Source organism: Equus przewalskii, chromosome 14 (assembly GCF_037783145.1).
Source record: "Equus przewalskii isolate Varuska chromosome 14, EquPr2, whole genome shotgun sequence".
Taxonomy (NCBI): domain Eukaryota; kingdom Metazoa; phylum Chordata; class Mammalia; order Perissodactyla; family Equidae; genus Equus; species Equus przewalskii.
In genome coordinates this window covers 71,512,759-71,532,068 of record NC_091844.1, presented here as the reverse complement: position 1 = coordinate 71,532,068, position 19,310 = coordinate 71,512,759, and the positions used below count along the sequence as shown (strand labels likewise).

At 45.4% G+C, this 19,310-nt stretch overlaps 1 protein-coding gene across 3 annotated transcripts in view; it reads left to right on the top strand.

Annotated features, from left to right (window-relative positions):
- The window catches only part of KLHL29 (kelch like family member 29), a 180,068-nt gene extending 170,498 nt beyond the window's left edge, over positions 1 to 9,570 (top strand). For all 3 annotated transcript variants that reach the window (XM_070574336.1, XM_070574337.1, XM_070574338.1), the window contains 3 exons: positions 4,551 to 4,744; positions 5,136 to 5,280; positions 7,397 to 9,570. In XM_070574336.1, coding sequence (XP_070430437.1) covers positions 4,551 to 4,744; positions 5,136 to 5,280; positions 7,397 to 7,580 — 523 coding nt within the window. In that variant the 3' untranslated portion in view covers positions 7,581 to 9,570. The remainder of the gene's footprint in view (positions 1 to 4,550; positions 4,745 to 5,135; positions 5,281 to 7,396) is intronic.
- The last annotated feature ends 9,740 nt before the right edge of the window (positions 9,571 to 19,310 follow it).

Sequence of the window (19,310 nt, the reverse complement as noted above, 5' to 3'; positions counted from 1 at the left end):
GGCGTGGGCAAGTTGGGCGTAGGCTGGAGCTGGGCCCTTCTCTGGGTGGAAATACTCGTCTTCCCTTTGAGCGGAGGAGATGGTTCTTGCACAGAGCAGACATGGGAGAAGCTGCAGAAAGAGCTCAGGAAGCTTCATGAGTCAGCAGCAAAATGCGGGAGGCTTCAGTGCTTCTGGAGAAACTGGTGCCCCAGAGAGTGACACATTAGGCTGAGTTGGCCCCAAGTTCCAACCCAGGAGGTCACGGCTGAGGTCCCTGGAGCCCTTGTCCCACATTCGTCCCGCACCCTGGCCCAGCAGCCTGCCTGCGTCCTCAGCTGCCGCAGAAAGCACATCCTTCCTTGTGACAGCTTCTTGCCTGCGGAGCCACACACACCCCTCAATTTGTATTTTTCCCTCGATGGCTAATTGGACACTTGACAAATGTTATGGTGGAGATGGTTCCAGAGTGAGACAGGCTCTGGATGTTCACTGTGGGCTTTTAACTCCCCCACGTGGAGCCCAGAGATGGCTCAGTAACAACGTTTAATTGCTATATTGATTTGAAGATAAGGGGAATCCCATGTGATTGTGAGGATCTTAATGCTGCTGCTGAACCGGGGTCAGCCCTGATGCTGCCAGCCTTCATGGGGACCCACTGCATGGCCATCGCGCCCCGAGCCTTCCCAGAATACCAGCTTCCAGCCGTTTGTCATCCACATGAAACACATGAGAAAGGAAACGTTTTTATGTAGGAGTAAACTGAGCTAGATCTGTCATCTTGTCTTGCTTTTTGTCAGCTATTTTTAATCTCCTGAGATGCTGATTACTCATTTTGCAAACTTACACTTGTTGATAAGTACAGGGATTTATTCAAGGATCAAATGCACCAAAATGGGGGACAAGCTCTGCTCCCCTTGGGCCCGAGAGCCATTCTCCAAGGCCCGAGCAGCCTGCACTGGCCTTCCCTCGGGGGCTGGGCCTTCGTTCCACCGTGAAACATCACCTCAGACACAGTGGAGGCAAGACCACCCTGGGAACCCCAATAGATGGAGGACAACAGTGTGCCCTGAACCCTTCCTCAGCCCTCTGGGATCTGTCAGCTGTCCTTGTGGGGACAGAATACAGACTTGAAGACCCCAGGGTGGTGTCCTTGTAAGTGGGGTGGAAGGTACGAGAGGAAAGGATGCCCACTGCTTCCCAAGGACCATAGCCGGAGCCCCTTTGGCCAAGTCAGTTTCTGGGCCACATGGTGGCAATGATGAGAATTCAGGGTGACAGGAAGGTCAGGGTAATGGGGACAGACGCGATGGTGCTTTGTTCCCCAGGAAGCACTAATGGTACAAATTGCTCTTATATCGATAATGAATGAGATATATGGTACATTATAATTATATTACATTACTGTATTACAGGAATAGAGCAAGATTATATAATTATAGATTCAAACAACAGTGCAATAGACAAACCTGTATTATATCATTATATAAATAACTGGGTCTAATACTTTATAGCAATATATTGCAGTAGCTGTGGTTACTGGATAAATGATAGCGGAGGGGCTCACTCTGCAGGGTCATTTGCATGTCATTAGCATATCCTTCTCAAGCAGGAAGCTGACAGATTGAGCTGACTGAGGGCTTGTGGCTTGGCAATCAGCCACCTGGAATAACAAGCTCTCGGGAAATTCACATTTGGTGGAATGTGCCATTATATCCAAAGCCTGAAGATGAACAGCCACATAATCTTCCACTGTCTCCCAGCTCCTTCTGCAGGAGCTCTTTGGATCTCTGCCATATTAGCTTAAAAAACAGATATCTGAACTTCTGACACTGTCCAAAAAGACACTAACTCCATCGCCTATTAGCCACATATCATTCGTCTGGGGCTTAATTGAATCAGCCCCTGCTGCTCTTTAGGATACTTCAGCCTCTTCTCAAATCCTGAGTCTTCACAAGCACAGAGCTGGATGTCTCACAGCCATCCCCTCATCCCCGTCTCGGAGCCAGGGTCACACCAGCTAAGAGGGGCCATCGTCCTGGGTCACTGAGCTGTCCCATGTTATGGCTCGTGCCCCAAGCAGACTCACAGGAAAAAGTGGACCCCGTGTGCTTCCCAGGAAAGGTGTGGTGGTGCAGCAGGCCCACAGCAGAGGCTACGCCTTGGGGCCAGAACAAACGACAGAGCGGCGAACAATGTGGTTGAGCGGTAGATGGGCCACTGGATGCAAGGTCCAGAGTGAGTGCTTGTGAGGGCAGCCCTCATGGGACAACTGACAGAGATGCTGAGAGCTGAGATCCAAGCTACCCCAGGAGGAAGGACCACAAAGATCCCAGCTCCTCGGCCAGTCTACTTAATCCCAGTTCTACTCTTCCCGTCAGCTGCTTCCTGTTCCCACTTTCTTCCCTGTCTCGTCAGGAACTCAGGTTCCATCACTTTCTCCATCCTCTTACTTTGCCACTTTATCCTGCACCACACATCCAGGAGATTGGTTCAATCCTGTTCAGTCCAACTCTTTATATTCTCCACACCTACCCCTGGGGGCTGAATGCTGGTGGAGAAAATCCCACCATCTTGTAGACTGGCCCCACTATAAATTGACTCCTCCAACCTCCTCTTGGTCCTTAATGCTGCAGGGCGTCTTTCTGTGTTTCCCTTCTCAGTAATTTCTCCCACTTCAAGAGCACTTGCTTCTCGTCTTCACCTCACTCTTAAAAGGCTCTTGCTCCATAAACACTAATACTTTCGCCAACTCTGACCCTTGCTTCGCAGAGAAGATGGAGCCATCAATCAAGAACCCTCTCATCTTCCTGCCATCATTCCTGCATATGTACTTACACTCATGCCATCCTTGCTTTCCTCTTTCATGGCCAAATGGACACTGCTTCCCCTCCACTCTGGATCTAGTTTGCATCCACCCATCAGGAGCCTCCCATCATCAGCTCTCCCCTCCCTTTCATATATATTTAATCTTTCCTTATCCAGTTGAGCTCCTTCCTATCAGCATGTAACACAATTAAACCTTTCCCCCTAAAATTAAAACAAAACCCGTGAAGTATTGGAGCTGGTTCATGCTGGCTCATGAGAGCCAACTGTTAAGTTTCCAGGAGCTCCGCAAGCCAGTTGTTAGTTACAGGTATTATTAAAAATTAAATCATATAAACTTAGACTTAAGTTATATTAAAGATAAAGATAATTGATACTCAGAACTTATCACTACCTAGTTTTTTACTTTATTTTACTGCTCTCTTTGCTCTGGAAGTGATACGTGTCTACTGATCTGGATGTGGTGGAGATTCTGTATAATGGTGTGCCACTGTGCATCTCTTCCCTACTCCACACCCAGTGATATCCCATTGGTAGCTTGAAATCAGCCATGGTGAGAGGATTTACATCACAGAAATCAGCAAATGCTACATACCAGGCCTTTTTCCCCTGGAGAGCTGGTTTTTAAACATCTATCAGCATACCACTGAAAAAAATCCTCTCTCAGCTCCATAGTCCTTTCTAGGTCCCACCTTCTCTGCTTCTCTTCCCAGCTAAGTTTTATTCAAGAGAAGTCTCCACCAGCCATCTCCACTGCCTAGCTTCCCCTTCACTCCTTGACATACAAATAGTTCTGTACCTCCCATTCCATGTAGAGTGCCCTTGACAAGACCACCAGTGACCTGTCTGAGACTGCTTGACCTCTCATCACATCCTCCGTGTATGGAGCTTTGCCTTCTGTAGCACTGACACTCCTCTCAGGACTCCTCTCAGCTCCCCTCGTAAAGGCCAGCATTTCCCCGGAATGTGTCCTCAGCCTCATTCTCACCTACACACTCTCCCTTGTGAACCCCTTCATCTTCAGTTCCCATCTAGGTGCCAGTGATCCCTAAGCTGAAGATTGAATCCAGACCCATATATCCAGCTGCCTGCTGCACACCCCCAGTTGTTACCCACAGATACTTTAAACCCCCATGAATGAAACTGAAATTGTCATCCTCCGCCAACCTCCATTCCCTGTCCTGTGCGTTGTGCCCCTCAGTCCAGTTTCCCAAGCCAGAGACCTTGAGCCATCGTAGGCAACTGTATCTCCCTTAACTGCGACTTCAATTAATGACTGAACTCTATCAGTTCACCTCTCCTTCTCTTCCCACTTCCTCACACTCTTGTCCTTGGTCCAAACCACTGTTTCCCCAGTTTCCAGCCCAGAGCCTGGGTATATAGGAGATGCTCAGTGCAGGACTGCTGAATGAAAGGGTAGGGTTGAGGTGGATAGAGAGGGCCAAAAGGGCCCAGAAGCTGGGGAGGTCTATCTGAGCAAAGACATGGAGACAAGAATCTGCATAGAGGTTGTGACCAGAAAAGAGGCCCACTAAGGTTCAGGAGGAAGGCTGAGAGGGCTATATTGGGCCAGATCCTAGGTGGCCATGAGTGACTCATCCCAAGTTCCCCAGCTGTGTAGTCTCTGGCTGCCAGGGGCAGGAACAGATGGTGATGCTCCCCGAAGGCCTGCTACCTTGGGTGAGGCCCCCGGCCTGCATGAGGCCCGTCTTTGACCCTGGGCTCTCTTTCTCTTCTCACAACAGGTATGACACCATCACCAACCAATGGGAGGCAGTGGCCCCTCTGCCCAAGGCAGTGCACTCTGCAGCAGCCACAGTGTGTGGTGGCAAGATCTATGTGTTTGGTGGCGTGAATGAGGCTGGCCGAGCTGCAGGTGTCCTCCAGTCTTACGTTCCACAGACCAACACATGGAGCTTCATCGAGTCCCCAATGATTGGTGAGAACCAGCTGTCTCCTCAGCCCAGGGCCAGTGCAGCATCCCCACCTCATTGTTTTATTCCATCTCCATATCCTAAGCCCAGAGGGCCGGCGAAACCCAATGGTTCTACAGACCCAAGTCCAGATGTGTGTGTGTGGTCGGTGGGGGGGTGGGGGGGGTGGTCACCCACCAGCTCAGGTGCAGCTGCGGATCCCACTACCCGGACACAAGGCAAGCTGATCTTTGCACCAGGTACCTCGGGGACCCAGGCCTTGTCCTCAGGCTAACCATTGACATTGGAGGTCTTTTCACCTCCCTTCCTCTGGTGGGCCTGCTGGGAATTTCAAGAAGGGAGGGAAGGCCAAAAAGACAGAGATGCCCTGAACTGCCTGCCCTGCTCTCCCCACAGACAACAAGTACGCTCCTGCCGTCACCCTCAATGGCTTTGTGTTCATCCTGGGTGGCGCTTATGCCAGAGCCACTACCATCTACGACCCGGAGAAAGGGAACATTAAGGCAGGCCCGAATATGAATCACTCTCGCCAGTTCTGCAGGTGAGAGGGCTGCAGTAACTCGGGAGGGAAAGACAACAAGTGGGGTCTGAGCACAGTGATTGGCTCCCATTCGATGACCAAAGCAATTCCCAGGCCCAGAGCAGCATGCCCACCCCACACTGTGCAGGTATGGGTACTAGTGCCAGGGCAGAGTGGGAAGCGCCCAAGGGTATCCCCTGGCCCAGAAGCCCAGCCCTGTGGCTCCAGATGACCCATCTCAAAGCCAGAAATGAAGGGCTTCCTATAGGCACCACCTGCAGGACCTTCGAGGCCACACCTTCTCTCAGGGAGAGGTGAGGGTGGTGCTGTGAGGTCAGCTGTCCCCCAGGACCACCTGCTCCATACAGACAGGAGACAGCACCAGGCAGAGCTGTGCAATACCCTACATGAGGCAAGTGGCTTCTCGGGGAAAGCTCTGACAGCCCTTGGGAGCTGGACCCAGCCAGGGGCACAAGCACAGCTGCCCTGGAGTCTCGAAGCTGACTGGGCAAAGACACAGGAACCAGCCTGCAAGGAAGAGAGAGGTGGAGGTCAGTGTGTGGCTTGGTTCCCAGTCTGCCTGGCCCTTTGGGCCAGAAAAATTAACACGCTGGGCAGGGAGGCACAGACCCCACTCTTGTAGCCCCATCCTTTCCTGGACTAAGAGGAACAAGGAACACAAAGGAGCCCCCAGACCCCATTTTCAGCATTTCCAGAGCAGATCCTTCCTGGAGACATCTTGTGCCAGTGCAGAGGTAATCACCAAATCCTCAGTATGTGAATAGCATGAAGCACTTATTGAGTGCCCACTGTTAGTGTGGCATCGTTAGAAACACTGTAACCTACTACTAACATGTCACATGACCTTGGGCAAGGCACTTCCTCTCTCTGGGGAAGTTTTATCTGTGAAACAGGCAGTTGGATTAGAAACTAAGTTCCTTGTTGGCAAGAAGATTCCACACTTTTCGAGCTTTGCTTTCATGTCACGTACTCTAAATGGGGGCAGGGGGCAGGGCAACTCTGACTACACTGTCCACTGATAAAGACAACAACTGGAGTTTGAACATCACTGTGGGGAGGACTCCCACACCTCATCTGAGACTAAAAGTGGGTATGGGAAGACTTACGCGTGAGGGGAGAGTTAAGCTGGGTCTTGTAAGAGAAGCAGGGAAAAGATACGCCACAAAGGGAGAAATATGAGGGGCCCAGATGGTTATAAGAGAGAAGGCTGGACCTTCAGTGTCTCATAAGAAGTCTACACTGACATCTTCTGCTTGAGGTTCAGAATTTCAGAAATGGTGGAGCCTTTGAAAGGGTATCTGTTCAATTTCAAGGGATAGCCAAGAAGAAATAGCCATTATCTGAAATGAGGGAGAAATCAAGACTAGAAACGTGGATCTAGCACCTGTGTGATGGGGTAGCTGAAATGTGTTAAGGGAGTAAGTGCAGACAGGAGCAGGATGCGGAGCTCTCAGGACAGGAAGAGCTCACTGAGACCACAGGACCAAGCAATGAGTGTCCCATAGGGAAGGTGTCCCGGGCCGCTGTGCTAACCCTGAAAAGAGCATGCCAGGCCCTTGTAGTCATGGGCGGGCAGTAGCATCAGGTCACATGTGTGAAGGAGTCACAGCAGGAAGCTCTGTCTCAAAGCATCCTGGCAAGGGTGAAATTCCCAGTCAAGTGGCCAGTGCTCAGTTATGACTTAGCTCCTCTTATCTTGTCTGCTATCATTCTAGTAAGTCTTCCCAACTTGATTTCAGTGGTAGGAAGGCTCTGTATGGGCAACACCAAAAAGATGCTCACTAGAGATGCTGAACTGAGCTGAGCCCCTATACACAGAGGCTGCTCATCTCCCAGCCATCTTTAGTAGGTCCGGCAGGTCCTGGGATGCCCAGTACATGTAAGTGCCACCCACAGCTTGGAAAGTAGTATATATAGCATGGTGTCCTGACTGGCCTTGGAGGAAAGGCATTTTTCTCATATCAGCTTGGACCAGAGGGAAAAGAAGAGCAGTGAGATCCCATAGGACTTTTGCAAAAGGGGAGAGCCAGCCTGCAACAAGACAGGATCTTGAGACTCTATCCCCAGTCCAAGGAGGAAGTTAAAGGGCTAATTCTCTTCCCACTTTTCCTGACAGTGCCGTGGTGCTCGATGGCAAGATATATGCAACTGGAGGCATCGTTAGCAGTGAGGGGCCTGCCCTGGGCAACATGGAAGCCTATGAGCCTGCAACCAACACATGGACTCTCCTACCCCACATGCCCTGCCCTGTGTTCAGACACGGCTGTGTTGTGATAAAGAAATATATTCAAAGCGGCTGACATCAGCAGAAGGCCCACGACGAGACTGTGGACAAGTCTGGCGAGGCAAATGCTACTCACAATGATCAATTTTCAGCAACACCAATAAGAGGGCGACAGACACAATCAAGGAACCCACTGCGCTAAACATTTCGAATACTCTCTACATTGAATGTAGAAATCATCCTCGCCTTTGGGGGAAAACGGGGGCATAGCGCTCCGAGCAGCAGGAACCACGACCACTCGAGCGAGCTGGGTCTTGGGCTCCTGCTCTTGCTCTGAACGGAGGCGCTCACTCTGCCCGGTGCAATAGAGTTTCACATATTTTTCAACTGGGAAAGAGAAGCTGTTTTTTCCTTCCTGCAGAGCAAGCTTGATCCCTAAACAACCACAGATCAGTTATCCTATGACAATATTAGGCATCAGGCTCTCTTGGAATAAAATCAAAGTGTCCTTATCACTTTGATTCCTACTTTTGTTTTTAACCAATCTACACTTTCAGTGGCCAAGAGAAAACAAGGGACAATACTGTGTGGCGCGAGGCCTAGGAGGCTGCTGGTCCCCGCGGGGCCGAAGAGAAGTCCAGCCACCCGCGCTCGCGCAGAGCCAGATGTGGCTGGAGGGGTGCTGCGGGGGCCGCGTAGCACAGCTGGGAGAGCTGTCTGTCCTTCGCAGGTTTTCCTACCAGATTTTTGCTGGAGAAGGACAAGGTGATTGTGCTAGCTTTCTCTTATCCAATATGAATTATTTAGATTTCCAAGGCATTTTCTTGATAAACGAAAGGCTATTTTTAAGTAAGGAAAGGAGGCGGCCACGAGAGGGATAATGCAGGAATCCCCAAAGCTCTTTGTAGGCAGTGCCAGAGTGGGGCATTTGCTCTGATTTTTCTATGTGCAGAATAGAGGATCTCTCCTGGCGGGGTAGATGTCCCCGTTTTATTTTTAGAAAAAGTAACTCCCAGACAGCCCCATAAAAGCTGTGCCTCATGGAGTCATTGTCAAAGAAAGGCTGTTCTAGCAGGAAACCAGTTCTGGCTCGTGACACCTGTCCAGCTCCCTCCATGAGGTAACGCTGAGGACCCAGGCCGGGTGGGGAGGGAAGGAGGGAGGGAGGGAGAATGAATGTCTACAAAGCACAGGAGACTATTTTTGATATTTATAGCTATATATTCAGGCACCTGCCACAAGAGCTCTCAGGATGGGGACGGCCTTCTTAGACGAGCCATGACAGCCAAGGCCTGAGGGGCATGAGCAGAATCACTCTTCTTGTAGCATATTAACCTGCGAAAGGGAAGCCAGGAGGGAGGTCACATCGTGGCTCAAAAGAGAAAGGCCTTCCTGCTAGTCCTCAGACCCTCAAACCTCACGCGGTGATCAGTTTCCATTCCAGGGCAAGAAAAATGCCGCCGCCACTGCGCTGTTTAGTTGAAGTTAGTACCAAATACACATTTTTATATCTGGGAAGTCAACTTGCCGTCATTTCACGAAAAAAAACCCCATTTATCAGGAGAAAAGGACAGGACCCACTTTCCATCTTTCAGGATTTGATGACACAAAATTCCAATTCTCGTGTCGGGCATCAACTTCTGGCACTACAAGTGCGGCTCCCACTTGGACAGGATACCGAGCTTCGTTATGCAGTTTTTAATATTATTTATTCTTTTAAAAAGTAATAAGCACAAAACTACATACATTGTATGTCATTTAAAGTATTTATGTCAAACAGGGTGCAAGTGTGAACCCAAGGACTGGAGCACAAATTTCTAACTGCCTGGGGCAGGGCTAATGTTAGCGTTGGTGTGCGTCTGCCTCCAAAGGAGGTGTTAGTGGTCAGCAAGACTCAACACAGATGACAGTGAAATTCCGTTCCTCTCCTCATCTATCACACTGGAGCAAAACTGGCTATTTCTGTGAATGATATAAAACAGGGTTCTCTGTAATGGTATTGTACATAGTATATGTTTATTGTTAAGTTCTTGTTATATTCTAATAAATATATTTATAGATCTAGACTCAGAAGCCAATGGAATGTCTTTGTGTGCCACCAAAGCCGTCCTTGCCACAGCAATGAGAAACCCCAGTGTAGGCCTGCTCGTCCTCCCACACATCCGCTGACTGGGCTCTATTGTAGACTTGAATGCAGATCTCGATGATTAGAAAGGATAGGACTGGGCCAGCCCTGATGGCCTAGTGGTTACGTTCAGCACACTCTGCTTCAGGGGCCTGGGCTCAGTTCCCAGGTGCAGACCTACACCCCTCATCTGTCAGTGGCCATGCTGTGGTGGCAGCTCACATACAAAACAAATTCGCAGTGGATGTTAGCTCAGGGAAAATCTTCCTTAGCAAAAAAAAAAAAAAAAAGCACAGGACTCCTAAAACGGAGGTATAAAGCTGAAAAGGAAACCAAGAATAAAGGGCAATTAAAGGTCAAAGTTGAAAGAGACTTACAAACACTCTGGAATTAACCCTGAAGATCTTCCTTCGGTTGTAAGCGCTCTTCTTCTTACACTTGTGCAACTGACAGCTTCAGTTAGCTTCCCACTGGTCTAACGCCTGTGCCTAAGACCGCTTTTTAGGGACTGTGCCAAAGCCACATAGTAACTCCAACTTATCAGCCTTATCAGAGAAGAGACACAACACACTTCCTCCAGGAGGAACGACAAGGTGTGATTTCTATCCTAAAATCCAGGCCGGGCGGCCTCCTGTCTTCAGTCACACCTGAGGCTGTGCTCTGTCATACAGATCAACTGTGCTCTGCTAAGGACGCCCACGCAAGGCTTCCCAGGCTGAAAATACAGAACGCCAGACAGGATCGCTCACTCTCTGGCAGGGAAAGAAATTTAGATTTAACAAATTGGTAGGAAAAGGTTGATTTACCAGCATTTCATCCATGTGAAGAGCCCCACAGCCCTTAATCCCCAAATCTCACCAAGACCTAGCGTCTCCTTGAAAGAAAAAATCTGAAGAAGCTGGGTCGGGGTAGGTGGGAGTGGGAGTTCTTCAGAGAACTTGGCTGAGGCCTTATGATGAGTGGACCGCACACTTGCCAAATAAATATCTGCAATGCTATCTCCAGAAACACCAGTTCCAGGGAAAGGAGGGAGAATGTCTAGAAGATTGCAATCACGAAGAGCTGAAGTTATAAACTGTTATAAAAACCAAGCCACATGTTGCTAGCTCCTTCCCTGTCACAGAAACATGTTCTCTGGGTCTAAGAATCTGAGCCTTGTGGACTTTAGACTTAACTCTGGGGTGGTAAACAAATTACATTTTACCATAAAAGACATGTGTGCCCACTACAGTAGGAACCCATGTAACCACTGAGGGAGTCTCTCTTGTTACCATCACACCTGGCACAGATGGTGAGAAAGTTCATTGTGACAGCCACAAACAGATGGATCATAGTGTGTGTGTGTGTGTGTGTGTATTAATTAAAAATTTTAAAACTCACAGCCAAAATAAAACAGGAAAATATTTGCCATATGTATGACAAAGGCTTAATATCTTTATTAAGGAGTTCACGTAAATCAATAAGAAAATGTTAAGTGATTCCAACTATTAAATAGGTCATAAGCAGACCCTACAAAGAGGAAACACTGCTAGTAAACATACAACCAGAAAGTTCAACATTGAGTTATTAAATAATGAAACTTGAAATAATGAGGTAGCATCTTTGACCTACTAAATTAGCTTCCCAAACCTAAAAACAAAGGGGAAGGGTGGACTTCCAGTGCTGATGAGAAGCAGTGACACTCCTGAGTAGTGCCAAGGGCTTTGTAAACTGCACTGGCTTTTAGAAAGCAAGGTGGCAGGTGCCATGTATCAAGAGCCTAAAGAGCACCTGACCCAGTGAATCCACTTCTGGGCATCCACCAGGAAATCATGCAAACTATGGAAAAAGTCATAGAAAAACAACTAGCTCTCGTTTATTGGCACTAACTATATGCCAGACACCATGCTAAACTCTTAAAGCACTGAATCCTCACACATCTACGAGATAGGTACTAAAGACATACAGTGATATAGAAAACATTATAAGAGGGGAAAAAGCAAGATTCATATATGTATATAATTGTGGTTATGTAGGATATGTATATAATGAAATATAAGCTATACATATAAAGATATGTAAAATATGTATATAATAATGACCAGATGTGCAGTCATAAACTACTAATTGTACTGACAGACTTGTGGAAAATTTTCCTTCACTCTTCTCCAAAATGTATATAAAGTGATAACATTACTTTTATAATAAAGATATATATTTTTTATTTTTTTATTTTTATTTTTATTTTTGGGGGGATGAATATTAACCCTGAGCTAACATCTATGCCAGTCGTCCTCCATTTTCTATGTGGGTCACTGCCACAGCATGGTTGACAAGTGGTGTAGGTCTGTGCCCAGGATCCAAACTCAGGAACGTGGGCCGCCAAAGCAGAACACACCCAACTTAACCACTGCACCATGGGGCCAGCCCCAAGACACATTTTTTTAAATGGGGAATGAGGAACAGGAAGTAATCTTTCCCCTATATTTTAGTCTGAGAAATTCCCAAAGATCATTTCCTATTTGGGGCACCATAAGTGATGGAGAGGTTAGAAAGGGCTCAGAATAAAGTAACAAAGAATTACAAATAAGAAAATAGATTGCCAGCAATAATCAAGATTGTTTTTTTTAAAACCTAAAGGCTAGGGGTGAATGGATTATATCTTTCAAGGCATGAAGACTTTCATGAAAGAAATGAACGTCGATAACCTCTGTGTCCTTGGAAGGCAAGCAACATGAAAAGGACAATAATAAAGAAGGAAAAATTCTAGTGCAACACAAGGATACACGTATTAATGCTAAAACTCTGGAGTGGGTTACAGAGAGCCTTGTGAAGGTCTTCTCTAATTAAACCTCAATGATATATTTACATAACACAATTGCATACAGTATCTCACTTTATCCTCTCAACTACCCTAAAAGGCGTAGGGCATCATCTTCACTCTTGAAGAGAAAACAACCTTGGAAAAGTTCAGTGACTTGTGCAGTAGTGGTTACGCCACGCCCCAGGCGTTCTCCATATGTTATTGCATTGACTCCTCGGAACAACCCTGCAGAGGATGGTCATCCTTGCTGCACAGGTGAGACCACAGGTTCCAGACATGAAGCAGAGAGACGGTCTAAGGCACGTCAGCGTTCAAATCCAGCTCAGTCTCCAGAGAGCCTGTGCTGCATCGCACGGCCTCTCCAAGGCTGCCTGGAGTTGCATAGCTCTTATGATTCCAAGACTAGGGCTCCTTCCTCCTCCTAAAGCTACCTCAGGAACCTGTACTATGGAAACAGAATTCTGTGAATATGATAGACCTTCAGCTCGGTGTTAGACACAGTCCTCTTTCAAAGCAATCTTTTAAATGCCTGGTAAGAGTCTCAGAAACACACTGGCTTCCTCCACTCAGGGCATTGGCTTTACACAGGAAACTTGAGTGTGGGAGAAGGAAAGAGTCCACTGACGTAAGCTATCAGACTATCCACTGGTGCCTCACTTGAAACCCCTCCTTTGAGCCTTCTCTCTGCAACGAACTCTTGAGTTCATTGCCGACAATGACTCCTCGCCTGGGAGAGCAAAGGAAAGGGGAACAGCATTTTCACTGGCTGCACCATCCTTGGCCCCAGAGGGCATATCGTGACCTTAGCACCTGAAGAGGCGGAAGGTTAAAGTGTTTTCCTACCTGGGTCATGGAGCTGACTAAAATGAGGACTCAGCTCCACGAAGTCTGCCTTTTCCACGAGATGGCAAAAATTAGACAATCTAAAAATCTGTGTTCACTTTCCTAAATTGACAATCCACGTGCTCTGTTGCCCTCTATGTAACATTTGGCGGGTCACTTGAATGTCCTCACGAAAGGTGAGGACAGCCTTTGAGTGGATTATTCTAAGTCAGTAAGACTATGTTCTCTGCAGACAAGGGCCACGTCTTCTTATCTTCCCCCACAGGGCACCTCGACAGCCAGATTACTCAAACTCTATTGGCAGCATGAAACATCTTTTGAGTTAGGAAAAGTTTAACAGCAAGCCTTAGTCTTGGAGTCATAATTTTGTGTACCGCGTTAGCCATCCCTGTTGTCTACAGATGACTGAGGCGGTGATAGTCCCCGTTAAAGGGTTTTTATATAGTGCGTGTGCGGAATGCCTTCATTCTTGATGAAGCTAGCCACTGCTGGTGCAAGCCTGTGCACCACAGGACCCATCAGCCCTGACTCTTTAGGGTTCCGGCCCTGGGAACTTTGAGGCTCTTCAGTTCACCCCCTACAGCCTCTAGTACCTCTCTCTTGCCACTGCCTTATTTTAAGCCCTTGTCACTTCTTGCCTTAGGTGTTGCAAGAGCCTTTTTTATGGTTATTTTTAAAATAACAGCTTTATTAACATGTAATTCACATATGATGAAATTCATTCCTTTAAAGTGTACAACTCAGTGATGTTTAGTATATTCACAGAATTGAGCAACCATCCCGAATATCTAACTGCAGAATGTTTTCATCATCCCAAAAACAAACCCGTGCCCATTAGTAGTCACTCTCTATTTCCTCCAGCCCCAATGCATGGCAACCACTAATCAATCCACTTTCTCTTTCTATAGATTTGCCTATTATGAACATTTCATATAAACAGAATCATACAATATGTGATCTTTTGTTTCTGGCATTTTTCACTTAGCATAGTGTTCTCAAGATTCACCCATGTTGTAGCATGTATCAGTACTTCATTCCTTTTTATGGCCAAATAATATTCCATTGAACAGATATATTAAATGAATATATATATAAATGGATACATTTTGTTTATCCATTCTTCAGTTGATGGACATCTGGGCTGCTTCCATACTTTAACCATTAAGAATGCTGTTGCTATAGGGGCCGGCCCGGTGGCGCAGCAGTTAAGTTCACACATTCCGCTTCTCAGCGGCCCGGGGTTCGCCAGTTCGGATCTCAGGTGCAGACATGGCACCACTTGGCAAAAGCCATACTGTGGTAGGTGTCCCACATATAAAGTAGAGGAAGATGGGCACGGATGTTAGCTCAGGGCCAGTCTTCCACAGCAAAAAGAGGAGGATCGGCAGCAGATGTTAGCTCAGGGCTAATCTTCCTCTAATAATAATAATAATAATAATAATAATGCTATCAACACTCGTATACAAGGTTTTGAGATTAAATTTGGGAAATGCTGTGTTTAACAAAGTTAAACAGATTTCTTTACTACAGAACTTCTTAGAGTCAAAAACTGACATTCTTTCCAATTTTACTAAAGTGGATGCACGAGGTCGCATTTTCCAAACTTATTTGGCCACAAATTGCACCCTCTCCCCAAATCTAGAAAACTTTTCTTCTCTTCCCAATTATGATACAAGCTCAAACAGTCACCTAAGATTCTGGGGTCAATACATTCTGCTCCTCATCTTCGAAAGCAGCACAACAGAAAGCAAAGGTAATACTGTGAAAGATTCAGAAGCAAATTCTAATTTAAAAATCAAAAAATATTTCTTAAGAAAAATTGATACATTTTTATATGACAGAAGAAATAAGATCAGTACTCTTTGAAGTCAACAAAATCCTTTTTCTGAATACAGCAAAATGTTTCACTGCAATTTTCTAAGTTCTAAAAGGACTCTAGCAGGACTGGGCTGGTGATGCAGCGGTTAAGTTCGCACAGTCTGCTTCGGCGGCCCAGGGTTTGCTACTTCAGATCCCGGGTGCGGACATGGCACCGCTTGGCAAGCCATGCTGTGGCAGGCGTCCCACATATAAAGTAGAGGAAGATGGGCACGGATGTTAGCCCAGGGCCAGTCTTCCTCAACAAAAAGAGGAGGATTGGTGGCGGATGTTACCTCAGGGCTAATCTTCCTCAAAAAAAAAAAATTAAAAATTAAAAACAAATAAAAAGACTCTGGCATGTCTTACACTGTCACATGAAAAAATTGAAATAAATAATCGCACAATAACCAGTCTATACAACTAAAATACACAACCCACATATCCAATGATAGTTGCAAAAGTGTGACCTGACAATTTCTGGAAAAGACTCTTGGACATGTACTTTGAATGACATGACAATCTTCTCAACAAGTCAGCTACAGCAGAGAACAGAGAAATTAATCATTTGTCTCTTCAATATTTAAAATCCAAAAACTTTCACATTAATGCCAGCCAGTATTCTTTTTAAAACCTATTAAAACATAAAATACTCTAATATTTGTGTTTAGACTAACATTTGCGTTAAGAGTGAGACAAAGTTTCATCCAATTCTAGCTATAAAATCTTGAGCATGTGGGGAGAAAAATAACTTTTTGATGATCTTTTGTTTTTTTGTTTCTGTGGATATGTATTTAAGTTCAAATAACGTGGAAATTAGCGTAAAGAAACATTCCAAAGATGTGAGACTGATTTTTTACAGTGTGATAGGCAATTACGCCTTTCTTTGCTACAAACTCCATTTTAAACATAATCTTATTAAAAGAAATTTCTTTATTAAACTATGGTAAACTACAGAACTGACAGTTTACTGATGTTTCCTTTAAATACGTGAAGTAATCTGAGACTTCCCACCACAAATAACCTTTATTTCTGTAACATATTAAGCATATTGTTACTTGTGGATTGTCACATTTCTTTTTAAAAGGACATTCTGTTGGCAAAGTCTTGTTAAAATACTTTGCACTCATTAAAATGCTAAAATAGAAATTTGTAATTAACTTCTAACATTTTTTCAAGGAACTTTAAGCTATAAGTAACTATACACAATGTTTAGAAATAATGCTATCTCATATCAAAATTAATTTTCATTTGTTGCCATAGTGAGAACATTAGAAAAGCTCTGTGCTCTATGTAGATAGCCATACGTGCATGACTCAGGCTATTCATGTGTTTTTTATTAACAGTTTCAAAGTTTCTTAAGTCTTTGGTTTTACTTGTGGCTCTTAAGTTCCTGTGACAATACACGATTTTAGAGTAATGCTTACTGATTTATCATTTGTTGAGAAATCAGAAATCCCAGAGCATTTAATAACTTGTTGGGATCAAATATATTAAACTGCACCTGACATTGGACCTTTTTTTCTTTTAACCTCAATCTGTCCTACCTAATAATTCTTAAACTCTATTCTCTGACAAAAGTCTCCATCCAGTACCATCACACGGCTCCTCTCTTTGTATTTGGTCTTTAGTTTCGGTACAGACATTCAGTTCCTGGGTCCTGTCCATTGTCTCCCAGTTTAGCAGCCTCACCCTTGGTTTCACTTCCATTCATACCCAGGAGCAGAATTCCTCTCCCAGAAGTTACCTCAACCACCTAAAATTCTGGCCCTTCAGTTTGAACAAGGCAAAACTACAACCCTAATTGGAATCCTAATCCAACTATCAGCCTCCTCTGAGGCTTCATTTGGGGTGATCCCTGCAAGGGGAAAAAACCCACAGTCACACAGGCTGGCGCCACTACTAATGCATGGTCCTCACCCTCACAGCGCCCTGACCTTATTCTCATCTGTTCCTGGACAGCTCCCTTCCCCATTTCTATCAGTGACTATTATAAGCCTTCACTTTTGCTGCTTAAATTTCCTATGTAGAACCCCTCACTCTTAGCAGAAAAGCACACCTTTTCATCAAAATAACTGAAGTGGAAGATGGTGGCAGTGGCAGCAATCTTCCTGAACTGCCCATTAAAAATGGACAGAGAAACCAGGATGAAAAATTCAGACTCATGGGTAACATCTAAAACAAAACTAAGTAACTAGGAATCTCCAGACTCCAGATCCCAAGCAGGTAGCATCAAACCGCTAACACCTATGACACTGTGATACATGCATGAGGACGAAAGGAGAGGAACGTCACTGGCATCTAATGGAACTGAGAATCCCCACAGGTCCTCACCGGGAAGCTCGGGGGCCCGGCTGAGAAGAGCATCCGACACTGAGAGGAGTCGGACACACTCCAGTTCTCAGGGGAGTGCAAGGGTTCTGTGAGCATTGTGAAATCTCCAAACTGATCAGCCAAAGCCCCCATCAGGACCCAGCCCCACGCTAACACAAAACTACTAGGGATAGAATCTAAACTGAACAGCACTGAAAGAGAGATCAGATAAAAGCAGGGGAGGGAACAACGTCAGGAGACTGCAGAAGGTAAGCAGTTAGCTTTAAACACTTCACAAAAATAACAGAAGGGAGAGCTCTAGAGCCAGGAAATTCAGGCTTCCTTCTAAAAGTTCAAGAAAAGTAATTTCATAGAAAAATGAGCAACAAAAAGATTGAGGGAATATCCCATATATTACAAGAAAAAACTTTAAAAGGAGAAGGCTATCCCTGCAGTCAATAAAAGCCCTCTAGAAAGACATGTCTACAAAATACATGAAAACTATAACTACTATTTCAAAACAAGCAAAGGACACAGAACAATAGTAGAAGAATGAAAGAATAATATAAACCAGAATTAGAAAAACTCACAAAGGAGGTGAAATAACTTAGAAAGAATTAGGAAAAAAAATCATGTTAGAAATGTACACTAAAGTAGAAAGAACGTAAGAGTTAATAAAAAACAGATGAAAAAAAGGCAGGAAATTTTTTAAAGTAACAAAGAAATGAAGAAACCTCTGGTTGGAGTAAAGACTGAGCAAGCACACTGCCCCCGTCTCTCCCACTGATTACAACTAAAAGCCTGGACAGAAGACATAAAGCAAGTATCTAAGGTCTCTGAAAAATAAATAGAGCTGGTGAACTCCAACAATGACACACACAGTGCTGAGTTCCCTGATTTGCCTTTTATCTCCTATATGCCCCAGCTTACACTCCAGGGCAGCCAGAATCCCAGCAGAAAAACACTCTCTCTGGACTCTCCAGACCCAAACCCGAGTGAGCTCCAGAATGAACCCGCCTCCTTTTGGTAGCAGTGACAGTGATAACAGGCGTATCCCTGAAGATTCCTTTTTCTCTTTCTAACCAGATCACCAGGAAAGGGGGCTCTTGGGAACGTGAGAGTGTGAGAGAAGATCACAAAGAGCAGGGAGCTGGAGAATGAGGCCCTTTAAATCACTGTATGAAATCCTAGTTGCAAATGTAGAACCGACCAGGAACAACAGAGCAGAGGCTGTGAGACCCAAACTATGATGCAGACCACCCCCCAATCCTACTAGACTGGACCCTGGGTGGTGCACATGGGGTGCTGTATTAGTTTCCTATTGCTGCTGTAAAAAATTACTGCAAACTTACTGGATTAGAACACCACAAATGTATTATCTTACGGTTCTGGAGGTCAGAAGTCTAAAATGAGTCTTATGAGCTAAAATCAAGGTGTCAACAGACTGTGTTCCTTCCTGGAACTATAGGGAAGACTCTTTTTTCCTTTTCTTTTGCAGCCTGTAAGAGGCTGCCTGCATTCCTTGGCTCATGGCCCCTTCCTCCATCTTCAAAGTCCATCACTCCAACCTCTGCTTCCATCATCACATCTCCTTTTTCTGACTCTGATCATCCTGCCTCCCTCTTATAATCACCCTGGTGATTACACTGGGCCCACTCACATAATCCAGGATAATCTCTCCATGTCATAATCCTTGATCATGTCTGCCACATCCCTTTTACCAATAGATACATTAAAATGGAAAACTAAAACATATTTAAGCAACCCAAAATACTCCAAGTAAGGGGAAACAGAGAAATAAAAAAACAGAAAACATATAATAAAATGATGGAGTTAAATCCAAACACATCAATAATTACATTAAA